Source organism: Ceratotherium simum, chromosome 39, assembly GCF_057802395.1.
Source record: "Ceratotherium simum simum isolate JZ-2026a chromosome 39, ASM5780239v1, whole genome shotgun sequence".
Lineage (NCBI taxonomy): Eukaryota > Metazoa > Chordata > Mammalia > Perissodactyla > Rhinocerotidae > Ceratotherium > Ceratotherium simum.
The window spans coordinates 9,158,719-9,183,353 of NC_141938.1; the positions used below are offsets into that span (position 1 = coordinate 9,158,719).

Below are 24,635 nucleotides of genomic sequence, written 5' to 3' on the forward strand. Positions count from 1 at the left end.
GGCCTGAACAATGGAACCAGGCAAAAGTAGTCTCTAACAATCACCAGAGCCTTGGTTAAATCCTCTCCCAGCCCTACCTACCTCACCCACTTCACTTCTTCTAAAAGCATTAATCCCAAAATCACTATTAGATGGACCCCAGACTCACATTCTCCTTAGGGAGTCTCCCTCAGAAACTGAGATTACAGGTTGGAAATTGCTTGTCAAACATCACAAACCTAGATAAAGTGCAAACTAGGTTTCCACTTCAATTTAAAGTGCACTTGTCCGTTATGCTATCTGATCATTTTAGAAGAAGTTGACGATAGAAATTAGGCATGTTGACTCACCCAGTATTCTTTTCACTTTGATTATTCTAGAAACCTCAGCCCAAAGCAGATGACACAATCACTGAAAAGAAGGTACACTACCAATGATTTTTCTCAAGGCTCCTTTCATGTCTCTGTTCCTCAGGCTGTAGATGAAGGGATTCAACATGGGAGTGACCACATTGTACATCACTGAAGCTACTGCCATCTTCCTGGAAGAGTGTGTAAATACAGAACTAATGTATACCCCCAAACCTGTCCCATAGAATAAGGAGACAGCTGAGAGGTGAGAACCACAGGTGGAAAAACCTTTATACTTTCCACTCTCTGATGGCATTCTCAAAATAGAGGAAGCAATTCGAGTATAAGAGAAAATGATTCCAGAAGATGGAACACCACCAAATATGCTAGCTGCAAAATAAACCAGGATGCTATTGATGAGGGTATCAGAACAGGCAATCTTGATGATCTGAGCAATTTCACAGAAAAAGAGGGGGATTTCTGGGTCTGTACAGAAGGACAGTCACAACACCATCAGACTGTGGAACAGGGCATTCAAAACGCTAATGAACAGTGAGAGTAGAATCAGCAGGCCACAGAGGTGGGGGTTCATAATGACTGTGTACCTCAGTGGGTGACAAATGGCTATATAGCGGTCATAGGCCATAACCACAAGGAGTAAATTTTCCAAATTAGCAAAAATCAGGACAAAGCAAACCTGCATGAGGCAGCCTCTGTAAGTGATGCTCTGATTCTGTACTTGTATGTTCAACAGCATCTTTGGAATTGTGGTTGTGCTTAAACAGATGTCAGTAAAAGAGAGATTGGAGAGAAAGTAGTACATGGGGGTGTGCAGATTGGAGTCAGTGATGATAGCCAGGAGGATGAGCAGGTTTCCCAAGACGGTGACCAGGTAAATGGACAGAAACAGGCTAAAGATGAGGGACTTTAGTTTTGGATCATCTGTTACTTCCATAAGATGAAATTCTAAAATATCTGTTTGGTTTCTGGGTTTCATGTTGTTGGCAAATCTGATGAAAAAGACAAGATAACAATACAGTCAAATCTGTGGTCCGCCATCAGGAGCATCACCTGTGGCAAACACTGTTGGGAAGGGAAGGAGATGAATGTGTGGAAATGTCAAGAGAGTGTCTTCTATAAGTATATTGTTACTTTTCAAAAAGAATTGAAACTGACATAGCAGAATGTCAACATTTGTCAATTCAGGAGAGGGTTATGGGTGGTCATTTTTTTTTAATTACACTATCTATACTGTTCTGATTATTTAAAATTATGGTTACCTTATAAAAGAAATGTATAGACTAGCGTGACAGCTTGAAGATTCTGTCTGGATCTCTTGAGAGCCAGGTCCATGCAACAGAAATAATAGAAAGATATGTCAAGGACCAAGAATGGGAGAATACGGCGAAATTTACCAACCCCTCTGCACCCTACCATCACAGGAATGCAAGTAAATGTGACAAGTTTTACGACAGTCATCCTGCTTTCTGTTCAGGAAAAAAACGGTATTGGACATAGTAGACTGAGTGCAAGTTAAGCAGAAAAGAAGTCCTTGTGTATTGGTGCAAAGACACAAGAAAACATGAGAAGAAGATGACAGACAGGAAGGAGAGCCATGGGTGACTTAATCATCTGACATATTTACTTAATACTTAATTATCTGATGTATTTATTCTCTTCACTGTTTCCCTTGAATGAGCTTGTAGTAAAACACCTGCCCTCATTTCCAAACATTGACTAAAGGACATTAAGTTACCTGGTTAGCATAACAGCAGAATAATGTTTGATCTGTTCTCTGAAAGTAACATCTGGGAGATCTGCCTTCCGGAAATTGAAAGGGATTGAGTGAGCTACTGTGATCTTGGGCAAGATGGACCATCTATGGGAGGAGGCTCAGGTGTGCTACTTCTTTTCCTCAGAAGGATTGTTGAAGGAAGTGGTTACAGGAAGATTGCAATCCCTGTATCCCTAGGGGCTCAATTTCCAAAGCTTCTCATTAGCCAAGCAATGTTATCATCATTGAGATCCCAGAACGGTGCAAATCCTTAAAGACCAAGACTCCAGAGGGAGGAATTCAGGATACCTGCTTTTCTGACTCTGAGGCCAGGTGTGCAATATTCTCAATGCAATTTATAAAGAAATAGAATAAACAATCCTAAATGCATATGGACCTATAAAAGACCCCAAGCAGTCAGTTATCTTGAGCAAGAAGAACAAAGCTGGAGACATCACACTCCATGGCATCAAGTGATACTACAAAGCTATAGTAATCAAAACACCCTGGTACTGGCATAAATACAGACACATAGACCAGAGGAACAGAATAGAGAGCTCAGAAATAAAGCCATGCATATATGGCCAACTAATCTTTGATATAGGCTCCAAGAATACACAATGGGGAAAGGATATTTTCTTCAATAAATGGTGTTAGGAAACTGGATATCCACATCCAAAAGAATAAAATTGTGTGAATATCTTATACCATACAAAAAAAAAAAAACTTGAATGGATTAAAGACTTAAAGAAAATACGTGAAATCATAAAACTCCTAGAAGAAAGCATAAGGTAAAAGCTCCTTGACATTGGCCTTTGCAATGGCTTTTTGAATATGACACCAAAGGTACAAACAACAAGAGAAAAAATGAACAAAGTGGACTACATCATACTAAAAAGCTTAAGCACGGCAAAAGGGAAGAAAAAAAATGAAAAGAGAACATACAAAATGGGAGAAATATTTGCACACCATACATCTGATAGGGAGTTAATATTCAAAATATATAAGGAACTCATACAAGTCAATAGCAAAAATATTAACAGAATAAGACAGGAGCAAAATGCCTGAATAGATATTTCTCCAAAGAAGACATACAAATGGACAAGTATATGAAAAAGTGTCAACATCACTAATCATCAGAGAAATGCAAATCAAAACCACAATATGAAATCATCTCACACACATTAGGATGCCTATTATTAAAAACACAAAAACAGGGCCGGCCCGGTGGCACAAGTAGTTAAGTGCGCACGCTCTGCTGCGGCTGCCCAGGGTTCGCCGGTTTGGATGCCCGGTGCGCACCAACGCACCGCTTGTCAAGCCATGCTGTGGCAGCGTCCCATATAAAGTGGAGGAAGATGGGTACAGATGTTAGCCCAGGGCCAGTCTTCCTCAGCAAAAAGAGGAGGATTGGCAGATGTTAGCTCAGGGCTGATCTTCCTCACACACACACACAAAAAATGAAAGATAATGAGTGTTGGCAAGGATGTGAAGACAAGACAAGCCTGGTACACTGTTGTTGGGAATGTAAACTGGTACAGTCACTATGGAAAACGCTATGGAGGTACCTCAAAAAACTAAAAACAGAACAACCAGCAATCCCACTTTTGGGTGTATATTCAAGTGATTTAAAACCAGGATCTCAAAGAGATACCTTGATTCCCATGTCTATTGCAGCAATATAAATCATCAAAATACAGAACCAATATAAACATCCATCAATGCATAAATGGATAGAGAAAATGTGGTACATACATACGAGATATTATTCAGCCTTAGACAAAGAAGTAAATCCTGCTATTTGTGACAGCATGGAGGAACATGGAGGACTCTATACTAAGTATAATAATCCAGATACAGAAAGATAAATATTGTATGATCTTTCTTGTATGTGGAATCTAAGATAGTCAAAACCATAGAAACATAGAGTCAAAATGGTGTTTGCCAGGGACGGGGAAGGGGATAAATAGAGAGAGATGGTCAAAGGGTACAAACTTTCAGTTATGCAATATAAATAAGTTCTGGAAATCTACTAGACAGCATAGTGCCTACAGCCAACAATACTGTATTGTACACTTAAACTTTGCTAAGAGGTTAGATCTTATGCTGTGTTCTGATCACAAATAATAATAATAATAATAAAGAGGATGAGAGGAAACTTTGGGAGGTGACGGATATGCCAATGGTCTTGATGTTTTCATTGGTGCTTTCTTATCCCCAAACCCATAAAGTTGTATACATGAGTATGCACAGCTTTTTCCATGTCAATTATACTGAAGTAACGTGGTTTTTAAAATGTAATAATAATTAATCAATTAAAATCTTCAGCGCACTAAAGAAAAATCACTCATAGAAATTAGGACCCTCCATCTTTCCTTTTCTGGCTGGCCCCACTAAAGCATGGGTCAGGCAGCCTTTCTCACCACCTCCTGAGGATACTCAGAAGGTATGCACTGGCATCATCTCCAGGACACTCCTATTTCATGGGTTAAGGTGAGAAGTTAGAGAATATTGACATTGGATCCTTCCAAACTGGGAAGACTTAATTGGCTCAGGCCTGGGTCTATCAATATATTTCCTACTGTTCTTATAAAACAGAGATTTGGAAAAATATTCTAATGACGTTTTAAATGAGAATAGTTCATTAGGATCTTTTATTTTCAATTATTTTATTGACATCAGAATAGTTTATAACTGTGTAATTTGGGATGTACATTATTATTTATCAATTTCTGTATAGACTTCATTGCGCTCACTAGCAGTAGTATAATTTTTATCCATTGCTGTACATATGTGTCATTTTACCCCTTTCTCCTACCCCCAGCTACCTTCCCCTCTGGCAACCACTAATCTATTCTCTTTTTCCATGTATTTGTTTATCTTCCACATATGAGTGAAATCATGCAGTATTTCTCTTTTCTGTCTGGCTTATTTTGCTTAACATCAGACCCTCAATGTCCATCCATGTTGTTGCAAAGGGGACCATTTTGTCTTTTTTTATAGCTTAGTATTATTCCATTGTATATATATACCGCATCTTCTTTATCCATTCATCCACAGAAGGGCACGTGGGATGCTTCCATGTCTTGTCTATTGCTAATAATGCTGCAATGAACGTAGGGGTCCATAAATCTACTTGGATTGTTGATTTCATATTCTTTGGATAAACACTCAGTAGTGGGATACCTAGATTGTACAGTATTTTTATTTTTAACTTTTTGAAAAATCTCCATACTGTTTTCCATAGTGGCTGCACCAGTTTGCATTCCCATCAGGAGTGTATGAGGGTTCCCTTTTCTGCATATCCTCTCCAACACTTGTTATTTCTTGTCTTGTTAATTATAGCCATTCTGATGGGATTGAGGTGATATCTCATTGTAGTTTTGATTTGCATTTCCCTAATAATTAGAGATGTTGAACATTTTTTCATGTGTCTGTCGGCCATCTGTATATCTTCTTTGGAAAAGTGTCTGTTTATTTCCTCTACCCCAATAGATGCAGAGAAAGTATTTGACAAGATCCAACACCCATTTATGATAAAAACTCTCAATATAATGGATATATAAAGTACCTCAACATAATAAAGGCCATATATGACAAACCCACAGCCAACATCATACTCAATGGTGAAAAACTAAAAGCCATCCCTCTGAGAACAGGAAGAAGACAATGGGGCCCACTCTTTCCACTCTTATTCAACATAGTACTGGAGATTTTGGACAGGGCAATTAGGCAAGAAAAAGAAATAAAAGGTATCCATATGGGAAAGGAAGAAATGAAATTCTTGCTGTTTGCAGATGATATGATTATATATACAGAAACCCTAAAGAATCCATTGGAAAGATATTAGAAATAATAAAAAACTACAGCAAATTTTCAGGGTACAAAATCAACTTACAAAAACCAGTTGCATTTCTATACATTAACAATGAACCAGCAGAAAGAGAAGTCAATACAATCCTATTTACAATCGCAACAAAAAAATAAAATTTCTAGGAATAAATTTAACCAAAGAGGTGTAATAACTATATACTGAAAATTGTAAGACATTATTGAAAGAAACTGAAGAAGACACAAAGAAATGGAAAGATATTCCACGCTCACAGATTGGAAGAATAAGCATAGTTAAAATGTCCATATTACCTAAAGCAATCCACAGATTCAATGCAATCCCAATCAGAATCCTAATGACATTCATCATGGAAATAGAACAAAGAATCCTAAAATTTATAGGGAACAACAAAAGATTTCAAATAGCCAAAGCAATCCTGAGAAAGAAGAACAAAGCTGACAGCATCACAATACCTGACTTCAAAATGTACTACAATGCTACAGTAATCAAAACAGCATGGTACCGGCACAACAATAGATATACAGATCAATGGAACAGAATTGATAGCCCAGAAACAAAACCACACATCTATAGACAGTTAATCTTCAACAAAGGAGCCAAGAACATGCAATGGAGAAAGGAAAGCCTCTTCATTAAATGGTGCTGGGAAAACTGGACAGCCACAAGCAAAAGAATGAAAGTAGAACATTATCTTACACCACACACAAAAATTAACTCAAAATGGATTAAAGACTTGAATGTAAGACCTGAAGCCGTAAAACCCCTAGAAAAAAATATAGGCAGTACACTCTTTGACATTAGTCTTAGCAGCATCTTTTCAAATACCATGTCTACTAAGGCAAGAGAAACAAAAGAAAAAATTATCAAATGGGACTACATTAGACTAAAAAGCTTCTGCACAGCATGGGAAACCGTGAACAAAATGAAAAGACAACTAACCACCTGGGAGAAAATAGTTCCAAATCATATACCTGACAAGTGGTTAATATCCAAAATATATAAAGTACTCATACAACTCAACAACAAAAACACAAACAGCGTGATCATTAGCATGTTAATGTTTAAAGAAAAATAGCAATACAAAAACTCTGCTTCCCAGATAAGAAAATCTGAGCCAAGCGTTGAGTTGTGAAAACAAGTAACTATAATGGAATTGATCATTTGGTGCAAATTTGGACTCAGACACACCTGAATTTATTCCAGGTTCTAGCACATGTTTCAGGAAGAAGAAAATTTTCACAACTATGTGAGAAGTCTCTGTCTCCATACTGGTATGATGGAAACCATCAAGAAACCTTATGGGGATACGACAGGGATGAGAAATAAATAGACAATATCACTAAGCACAGTGCTTGACATATGGGACCTTCTTAATATTACCTATAGTGATTTGTTTATGGCATGAACATGATTGGACAAAGCAGAGAGTGAAGTGAGGGGTGGGACAAGATGAAAGAAGAGGAGAGAAAGAAAGACTAATCCTGGTATGGTGACTGCAAGTTTCAGAAAGAATTCATGTGCTGACACTCCCACTGTAAATCTTGCTCATGTATAGAAGCAGAGGGGGGGCCAGCCTCGTGGCTTAGAGGTTAAGTGCGTGCACTCTGCTACTGGTGGCCCGGGGTCGGATCCTGGGCACGCACCGACGCACCGCTTCTCCGGCCATGCTGAGGCCGCGTCCCACATACAGCAACTAGAAGGATGTGCAACTATGACATACAACTATCTACTGGGGCTTTAGGGGAAAAAAAGGAGGAGGATTGGCAATAGATGTTAGCTCAGAGCAGGTCTTCCTCAGCAAAAAAAGAGGAGGATTAGCATGGATGTTAGCTCAGGGCTGATCTTCCTCACAAAAATAAATAAATAAATAAATAAATAAATAAATAATGCATTTTTTTAGAAGCAGAGGGGAGGAACAAGTGTTGGTACATTTTATTCTGGTTCATTAGCTTCCACTCCTTTTCTGTAGTACCCTGTCTTACGACATCACAATTTATTTATTCTTGAAGGAATGGGCATTTGCATTGTGACACATATGCACATATGCATGCATGCACACACACACTTATTTGTACATAAGACTAGTTTAAAGCAATGCCAAGGAACTCAACAAATTCAAGACTGTTGCTGCCTTTGGGAATGGAAGGACAAGAATAGAGGAAAATAAAAATGAATGTTGTCTCTATAAATTATTTTATTACTTAAAGAGGAGAACTGTAATGGCAAATGTCAAAATTTATTAATTCTGGAAACAGACACATGAGCACTGGTCCAGATATAATGTGTCATTCTGTCTTTTAAAAGATTTCATATTTTGCCAAAGAGATATTGATACGTGGATGTAGCCTATAGGGTTTCCCTAGTTCTCCATTACCTGTGCCAGAATCTTCGTAGAAAGGTACCAGGGTCAACCAATCATCATCACTAAAAAGGAACATGAAGAACCAGACACAGAATGATAAATATAAGATGAAAATCCACCTTCATTCCCTGCCCATAAAATAAGGAATACTTTAGAGAAGTCAAGAATACTCCACAAACTGGAGCAAGGGGAGGTGTCTCTTGAGAATAGAAAAAGATCCTAGAATTTTATGGTCAGAGTAAAATATTAGCAGATTGATTAGTATCATTGCAAAGGTACAAGAAAACATGTCAGATGAGGGACAATTAGGCATAATCTTCATAGATAAATAAGATCAAACCATTTTCAGCATGTTCCCACTCAACTGAAGATGGATTGGTAGAGAAACACCTCTCCCTATTTGAAAAACAGACTAGGGAACGTCAGATGACTTGGAAGCTAAACTTAGGGAAAGACACTCAGTTCTTCCTTTGATACTGCAGGAGAGAAATGGAAGCCCTGTTCTCAGGGGTCATGGAATCATAGAGTGAAGGACCGGGCTGTTGTGCAAAAGCGATGATCCCTGGAAAGAGGTTCAGATATGCTGACTAGTGACCTGAGCAGGGCTATTGAGTAGGGTGATCACAGGCAGATAATTTGCAGTCTCTGCTGCCCTCGGGGCTTCAACATCCAAAGTTTCTCATTAGCCAAACTCGTTTGCTATCATTCCAATCCCAGGCCAGTGAAAACTCTTAAAAGTTCAGAGAAGGAAGAACTTAAAATTCCCTCATCCTGTAGGCCGAAATTATGCAATTCTCTTCCATTCACCTATTTCTGTTTGCATGTATTCCAAGTGCCTTTCACACATGGATAAAATTTCTTTCTGTAATTGGATTCTAGTCTTCTTTCTTAAGATGCATTCAAAGGCACCCTTTACAACAACAGTCTGAGGAAGATTGAAATGATATTTAGGTTAAAAAATATAGTTTAATATGGATATATATATATGTTATAAAATGCAAGTGATAATATAGCAAATATACTCTATAAAGCATAGTCTAAGGACTAACTCTATGAATGGCTCATTGCATTCTCTTTCTACATATTATATTCAACAGTGTCTAATATATTCTCTATAATAAAGACTGTGCATAAAAGAGTCCATGGTATTTTGCCATCAAAATGGCAAAATGGCATATTAGGCAGCTTAAAGCCTTCTACTTTCAAAGAAACAATAAAAAAAAAGCAGAAACTGTCAGAACTAACTTTGTCAGAACTCCTGAAAGCATTCAAAATTTACTGCAACCAAGTGAGTGCTGAGTCAAGAAAAAAGCAATTTCAAACTGGTAGAAAGGTTTTGTGGCATTTTTATTTTCTCTTGCCCCACTTCCTCCCTGGCATGGCACTAGTCAGTCTTAAAATGATCACAGCCTGTGTTCTCAGTATGAGACCCTGGTCCATGGATTCAGAAGACACAGAGTAGACCTTTTCTCAAATCATTCTCTATGTCTGTTCTAACATGTCTGGGAGCTACCTGAAGGACTGACACAAGGCGCTCATCTCTGCCTTGCCTAACTCAGAACTCAGGCTGGGAAAACATTGGGCATTTTTTGAAAACACCACAAACCAAACTCACAGCTGACATGTGCCTATGGTAAAAGATTAAAGTCAAAACATAAAATAGCTCAGCTCAACCCCAGAGCAAAAACAGTAGAAATTTTCTTTAGGGAATTTGGACATTTTAGAGCAGGCAAATATGTGGGAGGATTTAGAAAGCCACACGCATACCCATGGCAAGACATATACTCAGAAAATACCAGAGAAGATTCTAAACTTTCATATTGATTTCTAGGCTCAGTGCAAACCTGGGTAAGTTTTGAAAGAGTACTGACCCACAGTTCCAACCTGTAAAGACTGAGAGAGGAATGTTATTTCTTTTCTTGTTTGTATCTCTCATGCCACTCAAGGAAATGTATCAAAGCACTAGCTGAACAAAGCTAAAGAACACACATTTCAATAACCACATATGACAAGAAGTAGAGTCTTTGCAAAATATTTTGAGAAAGTCACTAAACAAATAGACTTCTACCACTTCCAACTACTAATTTTTTAAAAAAGAAAACTACAGAGTAGATTCTTATATACAAAGCTAACTCATTATAATATTGAGTGTAAGGAGCAGAAAAAAAATGAATGAAGAAAAGTAAGTATACCCTAAGGGACCTGTAGGACACCACTACATGTATAAAAAATTTATATATATATATGTTATTGAATTTCCAGAAGGAGAAGAAAAAGAGAAAGAGATGGAAAGAGTATTTTAATGAATAATGGTCAAAAACTTCCCAAATATGGTGAAGGACATGAACTTACAAAATTAAGAAGCTCCATGAACTCCAAGGAGGATAACTCAAAGATATTAACACTAAAACATATTATCATCAAACTGACAAAGCCAAAGGGAAAAAGAGAATCTGGAAAGGAGCTCATAACATATTAGAACCCAAGATAAAATCAACTCATCACATACAAGAGGTCCTCAGTAGGATTAACAACAAATTTCTCGTCAGAACCATGAAGGCCAGAGGATAGTGGGATGATATTTTTAAAGTGCTGAAAGAAAAAATAAAGTCAACTAAGAATTTTATATCTGACAAAAATTCCCTTCCAAAAATGGGGGAGAAATAAAACATGTGCAGATAAACGAAGCTGAAGGAGTTCATTACCTCAAAGCCTGCTCTATGAAAATATCTAATGGATTCCTTGAGTTTGAAATGAAGAGATGTTAGACAGTAATTCTTTTTTTTTTTTTGCCCAACATCAATTAGCATTTATTCCTATAAATTCATATCATAAAGATGAGAAACTTGTGTTTATAAATTAAGTATGGAGATAACCATTAATTTTTGATGATACTGTTTATTTTTTAAAATGAAGAATTAGTGTTAGTGTTATTTAACCAATCTTTATCCTTTGCAAAAGGATTGAAACTTAAGTAACTATGATAATCTTAACTTTAAAGAGAATATCATAACGGTCTTTGTAGACTCGTGAAAGTTATTGTGGCATTATCTAGCTAGACAGTAATTCAATGCTGCATGAAAAAACAACTATTTCTGGTAAAGATAAATGTGTAGGAAAATAAAAGAGCCCATATTTTAGTTTTGGTTTATAATTCTACTTTTTAAAATTTCCTACTGGATTTAGAAAAACAAATGTAAACAATTTTAAATCTAGGCTACTGGCCACTGTGTATAAACATTTAATTTGTGACAGTAACAACATAAAGAATAAAGGACAGACCCAGGTAAGAACAGAAGTTTTGCATGCGGTTGAAGTAAAAGTGGTATGAATTCAAACAAGATTGTTAAATTTAATGCCCATAGTAACCACAAAGAAAATTATCTGGATATATTCTAAAAAAATGATGAAAAAAATTCCAAAATATTCAAGATAAAAAAATAAATTAGAAAAATATAAATAAATAATGGAGGAATTGAAGAAGAACAACAAAAATGGTATTAGACATACAGAAAATACATTTTTGAATGGAACAACTAAATATCTCCTTATCAGTAAAATCCATTAAAGGTAAGAGGATTATTTCTGCATGGATTACATCATGTTCTCATGTTCACCACTGAAGTATAATGATGTATATCTGAAATTTACACAACGTTATAAACCAATGTTACTGCAATAAACAAAACAAAAACAAACAAACAAAAGAACATACTGTGCTTCCTGCTCATAGGGCATATTGGGATTTGAATGATTAATTTAAAAATAAAAGTGATATAACAAATAAAAAACTTTAAAAAAATAAAAAAACAAAAGGTAAGAGGATTGAACTCTCAATCAAAAGGTAGAGATTGGAAGAATAATAAAAGAAACATTACATGAATATAAGAAGTTTACAAGAAACTCACTATAGGTCCATAGACACAAACAGATTATAAATGAAATGATAGAAAATATACTTCAGCCAAATAGTTATAAAAAATGAACTAATATCAGAAAAAATATATTTTAAGTCAAAGCTGTTAAAATAGGCAAAAGAGGATAGATAGAAGATAGATAGATAGATAGATAGATAGATAGATAGATAGATAGATACATAGATAGATAGATAGATAGATAGATAGATAGATAGATAGATAGATAGATAGATAGAGGTAGACATAAAAGGGTCAATAATCAAGATGCTATAACAACTATAAACATACATACACTAAACAACAGAATTTCAAATTGCATGAAGCAAACGTGACAGAAGTGAAGTGAGAAATACATATTTCTACAATGCTACTTAGAGACTTCACTACAAAACTTTCAACAATAGATGGTACCTCTGGATTGATGAAAAAGAGATAGAGAACTTGAAAAATGGTATAAACAAACAAAACCTAACAGACATATGTAAACACTCCATTTATCAACAGCAGAAGATACATTCTTCTCCACTGCACATGGCACATTTGCCAGGAGAGATCATATGTTAGGCCACAAACAAGTCTAAAAAATTTTAAAAGGTTAAAATCATACAAAGTGTCTTTTTTGACCACAACATTACAAAGCTGGAAATCAATAAGAGAAGGACAACTGGAAAACATTCAGAGATGGGGAAATTAGACAATACACTCTTGAAAAATCATTGGTATTTTATTAATGAGTTTTCTCAAGGCTACTTTCATGTCCTTGTTCCTCAGGCTATAGATGAAGGGGTTCAGCATTTGAGGGACAACAGCGTACATCACTGAAGCCACTGCAGTGTTCCTGGAAGAGTTAGTAAGAGCAGAACTAATGTACACTCCCAAACCTGTCCCATAGAACAAGAATACAATTGAGAGGTGAGAACCACAGGTGGAAAAAGCTTTATACTTTCCACCCACTGATGACATTCTCAAAAGAGAGGAGACTATTTGAATATAAGAGAAAATGATTCCACACACAGGAATACCACCAAATATGCTAGTTGCAAAATATAGCAGGATGTTATTGATGTGGGTATCAGAACATGCAAGCTTGATGACCTGAACAACTTCACAGAAGAAGAGGGAGATTTCCAGGTCTGTGCAGAAGATCAGCTGCAACACCATAAGACTGTGGAGGAGCGTATCCACAATGCTAACGAATAAGGAGAAGAGAATGAGCAGTCCACAGAAGCGGGAATTCATGATGACTGTGTACCTCAGTGGGTGGCAAATGGCCACATGGCGGTCATAGGCCATAATTGCAAGAAAAAAATTTTCCAAAGTAGCAAAAACCAGGACAAAGTAAACCTGTATAAGGCAGCCTGTATAAGTGATGCTCCGATTATGTGCTTGTATGTTCATCAGCATTTGTGGGATCGTGGTTGTGCTTAAACAGATGTCAGTAAAGGACAAATTGGAGAGAAAGAAGTACATGGGGGTGTGGAGGTGACAGTCAGAGATGACAGTCAGGATGATGAGTAGGTTTCCCACAATGGTGACTAGGAGCATGGTCAGGAATAGAATGAAGAGGAGAGGCTGCAGTTCTGGATCATCTGTCAATCCCAGGAGGAGGAATTCTGAAACATCTGTGTGATTTCTGGGTTGCATGTTGTTGATGAATCAGACAGAAAAGATGGGGCGACAAGAAAATAAAATTAATGGTCCTTGGATAAGCAGCAGAAGTATCAACTGGGAACTTGTTAGAAATAAATAATGATGATACTACCCCAGACTTACTGCTGATGAACTCTAGGGTGAGAACCAGCAATCTAAGTTTTATCAGGCCCTCCAGATGAATTTGATATATGCTAAAGTTTGAGAACCAGTGCTTAAAATAATTTTTAAAACTATGTATATTGTGAACTCAAGAAAATATTCAAATCTTCCTCTCTGCTAATTTATTCCTCCATAATCATCTCTCGTTCTGAGACTGAACTAAAGATAAGATATGGTGTTTCCTTCAGGAATTCTTTTCTTTCAGGATTCTTTTCCTTCTCCAAGGAAACCACTACATGAACTTCATATACATTATTCCCCTGCAACTTGCACTGTAATTGCCATTATTGTTCCATAAACGATTGCATTGTTTAGCATTTTGAAAGCTTTATATAAACTGAAACATACGGTACATGTAATTTACAGTTTTCATCCTTAAGTAATGTATTTTTTTATTGATGTTCAAGTATTTAGCCCGGCTTCATTAATTTTTATTAGCAGAGAGTATTCCACATTACTGTTACATCGTGTTTTATTTCTCCATTACCAAACTGACAGATATTATGGTTAATGCCTTTCATCCTGTAGTTGTTTATGAAAACAAATGCAATATAAAGCCATGCATAGGGAATACCATCACATTCTAGATGATGTTGTCTCTTGGATGGGGAGAACAAAAACTGAGGGGGATACAAAATAGGTATCTTCTATATGCATGTTATTTTGCTACTTTATAAAAAGACCTGAGGCTGTTATAGCAGGATGTCAAGATTTGTTAATTCTTGAATGAGTTGAAGGGTGGTCATGTATGTTTTTTTGATACTATCTCTGCTGTTCTTATATAAAATACATGGTAATTTCATAAAGAGAAACAAGCACACTAGGAAGGCAGCCAGCTCGTCTCTCTGTGTCTCCACTTTCTCTCCAGCATCCTCACAGCCCAACCACAGGGTTAATACAAACAGTCATCTGTACAACAGTGCATCAAGAACCAAGTACAGAAATGACAGGTAAATATGACCTACCCCTACCCCATGACCACACAGAATTCAAATAGATGTCAGAAAGATTTACAACGATCATCATGTTTCAGAAGGGGCAAATTTCTGCTCTGAAGGAAAACAGATTCTGCCATTTTTTTAGAAGAATTAAAACAGCAGTTCTAGTACATGCGTACATGGGAACTTGTCAACAAGAAGACAGTTAGGCTGCAGTCCAATGGGACACCTGGTTCTGATCTTTTCCTGCATTAACCCGCCTCATTGCTTCTTACAGATGAATTCATAGTAAAACAACTGTCCTCGTGACCAAAGCAATAACTAATTGACTTTATGTTACCTGACTGGCATCACTGTGGAATGATGCTTGACATGTTAACTGGATATTGAAGACAGAAGCTATGTCTTCAGGAAGGGCAGAGAGACCAAGTGAGGCAATGGATTCCCAGCCAAGAAAGATCATCCCTGGATGGAGCCTCAGGTGTGCTTCTTCCTGACCAGGCAAGGGCTGTTGAATGAGGTTGTCACAAGCTGACTTTACAGTCTCTATATCTCTGGGGGATCAATATCCAAAACTCCTCATTAGACAAATATTATTATTGTCATTCTGATCCCTGTTTACCGGAAATCCTTAAAGATCAAGACTACACAAGAAAGAAAGTCATGATGGCTAATCCCTGACCTTGTTAAGCCACATATACACCATCCAGTTCTCTCCACCTGTTGAGGTTCACCTCCATTTCACATACCTTGCATATGTACACACACTTTTTGATAATGAAATCTAGGCTTCTTATTTTAAATTACACAAAAGTCATCTCTATCTCACTGATATCAGGAAGCCTGATTCCAATTTTAAGTGTGAAAACATAGTTTGTGTATTGGGTGTAAATAATATATTTGTAAATATAGCTAAATATTGTAAAATTCAAATGTTTAGGGCTATTTCATATTTAGAGTCATTGAACGTTTTCTGTACCTTAATTTCTGTTCTCTATATTTCATACTGCAGAATCAGATCTATTCTACATGATCAATAGAAAGTGTGATCAATATATAGAGTTCATACTCCATTTTTAGATATCCTAACCACATTTTCCAATTTCCATGCAATAGATTTAGTTTATATTTTTGGGTCCCTTTGGGGGAATTTTGTTTGAATTATGATTCTTTATTTTAAATTGTGTTGTGATGAAATACAACTTTACTGAAAGGCAGTGGTCTGCAATTTTGTCCATAAGTCAGAGAAACACAAATACTGTATGATCTCACTTATATCTGTAATCTGAAATAGTGAGACTCATAGAAAGAGAGAGTAGAATGGTGGTTGCAGGGACTGAGGGGTGGGGGAAATGGAGATATGTTGTTCCAAGGCTACAAAATTTCAGTTAAAAGATGAACAAGTTCCAGAGTTCTAATATACAGCATAGTGACTGTAGTTAACAATACTGTATTTTGTACCTGAAAATTTCTTACATGTATCAAATCATCACATTGTATTCATTCAATTTACACAATATTATATGTCAATTATATCTCAATTAAGCTGGAAATAAATGAATAATAGCAGCATCCTACATTATCTGCAATATTCTATTCTAATAATATTCTGATTATCCCCCAAGAAGGATCCAATATTCTGATTTTTAAAGCCAGCATTTCCTCGATTTTCTTGGTAGTTTCTCTACTCTGCTTAACTCAAAAAAATGTAGCTTACTTTTGCTTGGTTTTGACCTTTAAAAATTGAATTAAAAGGTATATGTTCTCTTTGGTCTTACTTCTTTTGTTTAGTAAACACTTGCAAATAATAATTAAAAAAAAAAAAAAAGCAGAAGGAAACTTGACTACCAAAGAGGAGAAGATGATATGCTGATAGAAGCAGAGATTGTTGTGATGTGCTTCAAAGATGGAGGAAGGGCCACATGCCAGAAATACAAGTGGGCCAGTAGAAGCTGGAAAAGCAAGGAATGAGATTCTCTCCTCAGAGACTCCAGAAGGACCCACACCTGCCAACTCCTTGATTTTATCCCAGTGAAATATTCTGATTTAAGACTTCTGACCTCCAAAACTGTAAGAGAATAAGTGTGTGTTGTTAAAAAAAAAAAAGATAATCAAAACTACAATGATCTATCACCTTACACCTGTCAGAATAGCTATAATTAACAAGACAAAAAACAATAAATGTTGGAGATAATGTGGAGAAAGTGGAACTCTCATACACTGCTGGTGGGAATGCAAACTGGTGCAGCCACTATGGAAAATAGTATGGAGATTTCTAAAAAAAATAAAAATAGAAATCCCATGTGGTCCACCTTGTGGTAAATTGTGATAAAATACAAAAAATAATATCCCACTACTGGATATTTATCCAAAGAACATGAAATCAAGCATGCAAATAGTTTTATGCACCCCTATGTTCATTGCAGCATTCTTCACAATAGCCAACACATGGAAGCAACCCAAGTGCCCATCAGCTGATAAATTAATAAAGAAGACTTTGTGTGTGTGTGTGTATATACATAGTGTATATATATACACAATGGAATACTACTCAGCCATAAACAAGACAAAATTGTACCATTTGCAATAACATGGATGGAGCTGGAGGGCATGATGTTAAAAGATATGGACCTTGAGGGTATGATGGAACTTGAGGGTATGACGTGAAATAAGCTAGACAGAGAAAGACAAATACTATATGATTTCACTCATATGTAGAAGATAAACAGGGATAAAGAGAACAAATTAGTAGTTACCAGAGGGGAAGGTGGTGGGGGGTGGGCGAAAGGGGTAAAGGGGTACATATGCATGGTGACAGATAAAAACTAGACTATTGGTGGTGATCACGATGTAGTCTATACAGACACCTATATACAGTAATGTACACCTGAAATCTACACAATGTTGTAAACCAATATGACTTCAAAAAAATAATTAAAAAACAACAAAGTCATAGTAGATTAGGATGGGCCCTAAATCCAAATGACTTGTGTCATTAATATAAATTGTTATCACAGTTCTTTTATGTCTCCACTGAGTAATAAAATCAAGTTGTTATGGATGGACAGTCTAGGCCATATTTAAAAGCACTTCATTGAAAGATTTTTTGTCCCACTGTACTTCTTCTTCTTATATTGTGAGAAAAATTCTGAATTTTTATTCTTCAGTCACTTGCTTTGGTGCCTTATTGATTGATTGGTTGATTACTTATTTTTTTACCATTTTAATCATTTTTAAGTGTACAGTTCAGTGGCATTAAGTACATTCACATTGTTGTGTTTAACCTCCACCATCCATACATAAAGCTCGTCATCTCACAATACTGAAATCTGCACCTGATAAACAGGAACAACCTATCCCTCCTTGTCCCCAGACTCTGGCAACCTCATTTTAATTTCTGTGACTGTGAATTTCACTACTCCAGGAATCTCATGTAAGTAAAATTGTTCATTACTTGTCCTTTTGTGACTGGCTTATTTTACTTACCTGAATGACTTCAAGCTTCATCCAAGTTGCATCATGTATCAGAATTCCCTTTCTTTTTAAAGCTGAATAATGTCCCTTTGTATGGACATATCCTATTTATTTATCCATTCATCAGTCAATGGACACTTGGTTTGCTAACACCTTTTGACTATCATGAATAATGCTGCTACGAACATGGGTGCACAAATATCTGTTCAAGTCCCTGCTTTCATTTATTCTGGGAATATACTCAGGAGTAGAATTATCAGGTCATATGATAATTCTATTTTAATTTTTTGAGGAAATGTCATACTGTGTTTATTGCAGCCGCACTATTTTAAATTCCCACCAACATTGCACAAGTGTTCTAATTTCTCCACATCATTGCCAACACTTCTTATTTTTCTATTCTTTCTTACAGTAGCCATCTTAATGACTATCAGGTGGTATCTCATTGTGGTTTTGATTTGCATTTCCTTAATGATTAGAGGTGGTGAGCATCTTTTCATGTGCTTGTTGGCTGTTTGTATGTCTTCTCTGGAGAAACTCTATGCAAGTCCTTTGCCCACTTTAATTTTTTTGTTTTTGTCTTTGTTGCTGAGTTGCAGGAGTTCATTTTATTTTCAGGATATTAGTACACTATCATCTTATTTTAGAGTGGTGGAATTTATCATTCTTTTCATGTTTATTGTGATTATTTAATCTTATTTAAGGAATGATTACTCTACAAGGTCATTGGAATATTTTCCTATATTGTTTCCAAAATATTTAATCACTTAGTCTTTCAAATTTGATAATTCAGAATGATTTTTGAGTATGTTGTAATGTAAAATCACATTTCATTTTTTCTGGTATGGATACAATAATGTCAGCACTATTTCCTGAATGGTACCATCCTTTCCCTGCAATGCCACATTGTTATAAAGAAAATGTCCAATGCCTCCTCTGTCCTAAAAATTCCTCGTATACATGAGAGTTTCATTGGTGCTATTTTTCTATCCATTACAGAGCCATGCACTTTTAGTTACTACTTACTTTAGTTACTATGCTGCTATTTTAGTTACTATATCCTGTAAGGCAGTTACTCCACTTTGTTCTTATTTGTCATCAAGTCAAATATTCTTTCTCCATTGCTCTTTCATATAAACTTCAAAATCAGCTTATCAAATACAATAAAAGCCCACAATTGTATTGAAGCTAGTCAAGTCTTTGAAGCTAGTTCAAGAAAATTGATGTCTCTATGATATTGTGTGTATCTTTCCCAAATTAGAATATTCTTTCCTTTTTTTTTGGGAATTCTTTTTATGTCATTAGGTAAAATGTTATAGATACCCCCATAATGTGCTTCAATTTTTTTTTAGAACTCTTCTCAAGTATTTATCTGATGGTCTTGTTAAAGGTATCTTTTACAAATCACACTTTCTAAATAATTTTTTCTTTGTAAATATACGCAATTGATATTTCTATAAGATTTTTATTTCAGCAACTATGCTACATTCCATTTTTCTTTCTAACTATATATAGATTCCTTGGCATTCTCTACATAGATGCTAATTATATCTATTAATTGTGACACAGTTATTTCTTCTCAACAGCTCAAAGCTACACTATGTTGTTTGAATGAAAGTAGTGTCTGTTGGCATCTGTTATATTGTTCTTGATTTTAAAGGGAATGTTTTGGGTATTTGACCATTGATTATTTCATTAACAGTAGATTATTTCTGAAATACTCTTCTTAGAGTTAGGGTGGTTGCTTCTATTCTTTTTTTTTTTTTAATTACTTTATTAGGGTCATATTGACTTACAACATCGTGTAGATTTCAGAGGTACATTACCGTATATCAGTGTCTGTATAGACAACATCATGTTTACCACCAAGAATCCAGTTTTTATCTATTACCGTAGATATGTGCCCTTTTACCATTTTCAGCCTCCTCTCGCCCCTTCCTCCTCTGATAACCACCAATCTATTCTCATTATCTATGTGTTTGTTTATCTTCCACATATGAGTGAAATAATAGAGTATTTGTTTTTCTCAATCTGACTTATTTTGCTCAGCATAATACCCTCATGATCCATCCATGCTGTTGTAAATGGCATGATTTTGTCTTATTTATGGCTGAGTAGTGTTCTATTGTGTACCTATACTGTGACTCTTGATCCAGTCATCCATTGACAGGAACTTGGGTTGCTTCCATGTCTTGGCTATTGTGAAAAATGCTGCTATGAATATAGGGGTGATATATCTCTTTGAATTAGTGATTTCATGTCCTTTGGGAAAATATCCAGTGCAGGATAGCTGGATCATGTGGAATTTTTATTTTTACTTTTTAAAAAATCTCCATACAGTTTTCCACAGTGACTGCACCAGTTTGCATTCCCACCAGAAGTGTATGAGAGTTCCCTTTAATCCAAATCATCTCAAACATTTACTATTTCTTGTCATGTTAATTGTAGCCATTCTAACGAGTGTGAGATGATACCTCCTTGTAGTTTTGATTTGCATTTCCCCAATAATTAGTGATGTTGAACATCTTTTCATGTGGCTCTTGGCCATCTGTATATCTCCTTTGGAAAAATGTCTGTTCATAATCTCTGCCTATTTTTTTATCATATTGTTCATTTTTTTCTTGTTGAGTTGTATGTGTTCTTTATATATTTTGAAAATTAACCCTTTGTTGGATATATGATTAGCAAATATTTTCTCCCAGTTGGTGTGTTGTCTTTTCATTTTGTTTGTGGTTTCCTTTGCCTTGCAGAAGATTTTTTAGCCTGATGTAGTCCCATGTGATTATCTTTTCTTTTTATTCCCTTGCCTAAGTGGACATGGTATTCGAAAAGATACTGCCAAGACCAATGTCAAAGAGTGTACTGCCTATATTTTCTTCTAGGAGTTTTACAGTTTCAGGTCTTACATTCAAGTCTTTAATCCATTTTGAGTTTGTTTTTTTTTTTTTTTGTATGGTGTAAGATAATGGTCTACTTTCATTCTTTTGCATGTGGCTGCCCAGTTTTCCCAAGATCATTTATTAAAGTGACTTTCTTTCTCCATTGTAACCTTTTAGCTCCTTTGTCAAAGATTAGCTCTCTGCAGGTATGTAGTTTTATTTCTGGGTCTTTAAGTATGTTCCATTGATAAGTGTGTCTGTTTTTCTGCCAGTACCATGCTGTTTTGATTTCTATCATTTTGTAGTATATTTTGAAGTCAGGGAATGTGATACCTCCAGCTTTGTTCTTTTTTCTCAGGATTGCTATTTCTATTTGGGGTCTTTTGTTGTTCCATACAAATTTTAGGATTCTTTGTTCTATTTCTGTGAAGAATGTCATTAGGGTTCTGATTGGGATTTAACTAAATCTATAGATTGCTTTCGGTAATATGGACATTTTAACTATATTTATTCTTCCAATCCATGATCATGGAATATCTTTCCATTTGTTTATGTCTTCTTTGATTTCTTTTAATAGTCTTATAGTTTTCAGTGTATATGTCTTTCACCTCCTTGTTTAAATTTATTCCTAGGTATTTTATTCTTTTTGTTGTAATTGTAAATGTGATTGTATCCTGATTTATTTTTCTACTAGTTCATTTTTAGTCTACAGAAATGCAACTGATTTTTGTATGCTGATATTTTGTCCTCCATCTTTACCGTAGTTTTTTGGTGGATTCTTTAGGGTTTTCTATGTATAGAATCATATCTTCCGTGAATAGTGAGAGTTTCACTTCTTCCTTTGCAATTTGAATCCCTTTTATTTCTGTTTCTTGCTTAATTGTTCTGTCTAAAACTTCCAGTACTATGCTGAATAAGAATAGTGAGAGTACACATGCTTGTCTTGTTCCTGTTCTCAGAGGAAAAGCTTTCAGTTTTTCACTGCCAAGTATGATGTTGGGTATGGTTTTGTCATTTATGGTCTTTATTATTTTGATGTATTTTCCGTCTACACCCATTTTGTTGAGAGTTTTTATATAAATGGATGTTGGATCTTGTTTAATGTTTTTTCTGCATCTATTGAGATGATCATGTGATTTTTATTCCTCATTTTGTTAATATGGTGTATCACATTGATTAATTTGTGGATGTTGAACCATTCCTGCATCTCTAGAATAAATTCCACTTGATCATAATGTACAATCCTGTTAATGTATTTTTGTATTTGATTTGGTGATATTTTGTAGAGGATTTTTGCCTCTATGTTCATCAGTGATATTGGCCCATATTTTTCCTTTTTTGTGTTGTCCTTGTCTGGGTTTGGTATCAGGATAGTGGTGGCCTTGTTGAATGAATTAGGAAGCATCCACTCCTCTTCAATTTTTCAGAATAGTTGAAAAGGATAGGTATTAAATCTTCTTTGAATGTTTGACAGAATTCACAGAAGAAGTCATTTGGTCTTAGGCTTCTGGTTTTTTTGGATGTTTTTGATTACTGTTTCAATCTCTTTATTTGTGATCTGTCTATTCATATTTTCTATTTGTTCTTAATTTAGTTTTGGGAGGTTGTGTGATTCTAAGAATTTATCCAATTCTTCTCAGTTACCCAATTTGTTGGCATATAGCTTTTCAATGTATTCTCCCATAATCCTTTCTATTTCTATGGTATCTGTTATAATTTCTCCTCTTTCATTTCCGATTTTATTTATTTAAGACTTCTGTCTTCTTTTCTTAGTGAGCTTGGCTAAGAGTTTGTCAATTTTATTTATCTTCTAGAAGAATCAGCTCTTAGTTTCATTGATCTTTTCCACTGTTTTTTTTTTAGTCTCTATTTCATTTATTTCTGCTTTGATTTTTATTTCCCTCCTTCTGCTGACTTTGGGCTTTGTTTTTTCTTATTTTTCTAGCTCTGTTAGGTGTAGTTTAAGATTACTTATTTGAAGTTGTTCTTTTTTTTTTAAGGTAGACCTATATTGCTATAGGTTTCCCTCACAGTACCACTTCTGCTGTATCCCATAAAAGTTAGTATGCTGTGTTTTCATTTTCATTTATCACCAGGTATTTTTTTTATTTCTCCTTTGATTTCTTCATTTTTGCAATGCTTATTAGTAGCGTGTTGTTTAGTCTCCACATGTTTGTGACTCTCCCAGCTTTTTTCTTGTAGTCAATTTCTAGTTTCATAACATTGTTAGTTGAAACATTAACATAAACATAAAATTTACCATCTTAACCATTTTTAAGTTTATAGTTCATTAATGTTAAGTACTTCTCATTGTCGTGCAACTAATCTCCAGAAATCTTTTCATCTGGCAAAAATAAAACTCTGTTACTTAAGCATGGCCCCAATACCCTGCCTCTAGTAACCACCATTCCATATTTGACTTTATAAATTTGACTCCTCTAGGTAACTAACGTAAATGTAATCATTCAATATTTGTCTTTTGGTAACTGACTTTTTCACTTAGCATGATGTCCTCAAGGTTCATCCATGTTGTATAATGTGTAAGAACGTCCCTTAATTTTGAGGCTAAATACTATTCCATTATATATGTATATACCATATTTTGTTTATCCATTCTTCACTGTTGCCAACCATAGCACCCTGCTCCACAGAGAAGCCTGGAAGATTTCACGACTGAGGAAATCAAGAGCCAGCTCAGCTGCTATAGATTCCTCACAGCTTTCATCACTGCATGTCCTGCCGATATTTTTGCTTCAAAGACTCCATCAGCTTGAGTCCCACCCAATCCCGACCACCACAGTGACTTGGTCCTGGAACCTAGCATTACCACTGAGCACAAACCCACAGCTGCGCCAAGCCTCCACAGCTGCACATGTACACAGAGCCAGCCCCTTTTCCTGTCACCAGCCCCAACTCCCATGCATACCCAAGGCTATCCCTGCAGTGGCACAAATGCATACCAGTGGCCCCAGAAACTATAGCTGTGCACATGTAGGCAGACAGCTTCAACCCATATCATTGGACTCTGCTGCCATGCACACACCCACAGCTAACCCCTGCCAATGGACCCAACATTCATCACTATGCAAGTGTCCACAGCCAGCTCATGCCACCTAACAGGAAACTGCAGCCAGCACCCACAACAGGGCACATGCACAGCGCCAGCCCTGGCCATCAAAACTGCCTTCCCCTGTCCTTTATCTCTGGAGGTGCTGCAACAGAAAAGAGGTTCATCAAACACAAGGGAAATCCCATAAGGTAATCATCAGATTTCTCAGCAAAAATCTTGCAGGCCAG

General features: G+C 35.9%; 1 protein-coding gene and 1 pseudogene across 1 annotated transcript; both read right to left on the reverse strand.

Annotated features, from left to right (window-relative positions):
- Window positions 1-350: 350 nt before the first annotated feature.
- LOC106800157 (olfactory receptor 7G2-like) lies at window positions 351-1,326 on the reverse strand (annotated as a pseudogene).
- Window positions 1,327-12,925: 11,599 nt separating this feature from the next.
- LOC101389813 (olfactory receptor 7G2-like) lies at window positions 12,926-13,879 on the reverse strand. Its single transcript, XM_014790410.2, has one exon. The coding sequence runs from the start codon at window positions 13,877-13,879 to the stop codon at window positions 12,926-12,928; it is 954 nt and encodes a 317-aa protein (XP_014645896.1).
- Window positions 13,880-24,635: the final 10,756 nt, after the last annotated feature.

Coding starts and splice junctions, on each gene's coding strand:
- LOC101389813 (XM_014790410.2), bottom strand. CDS start 13,879: ATGCAACCCAGAAATCACACAGATGTTTCAGAATTCCTCCTCCTGGGA.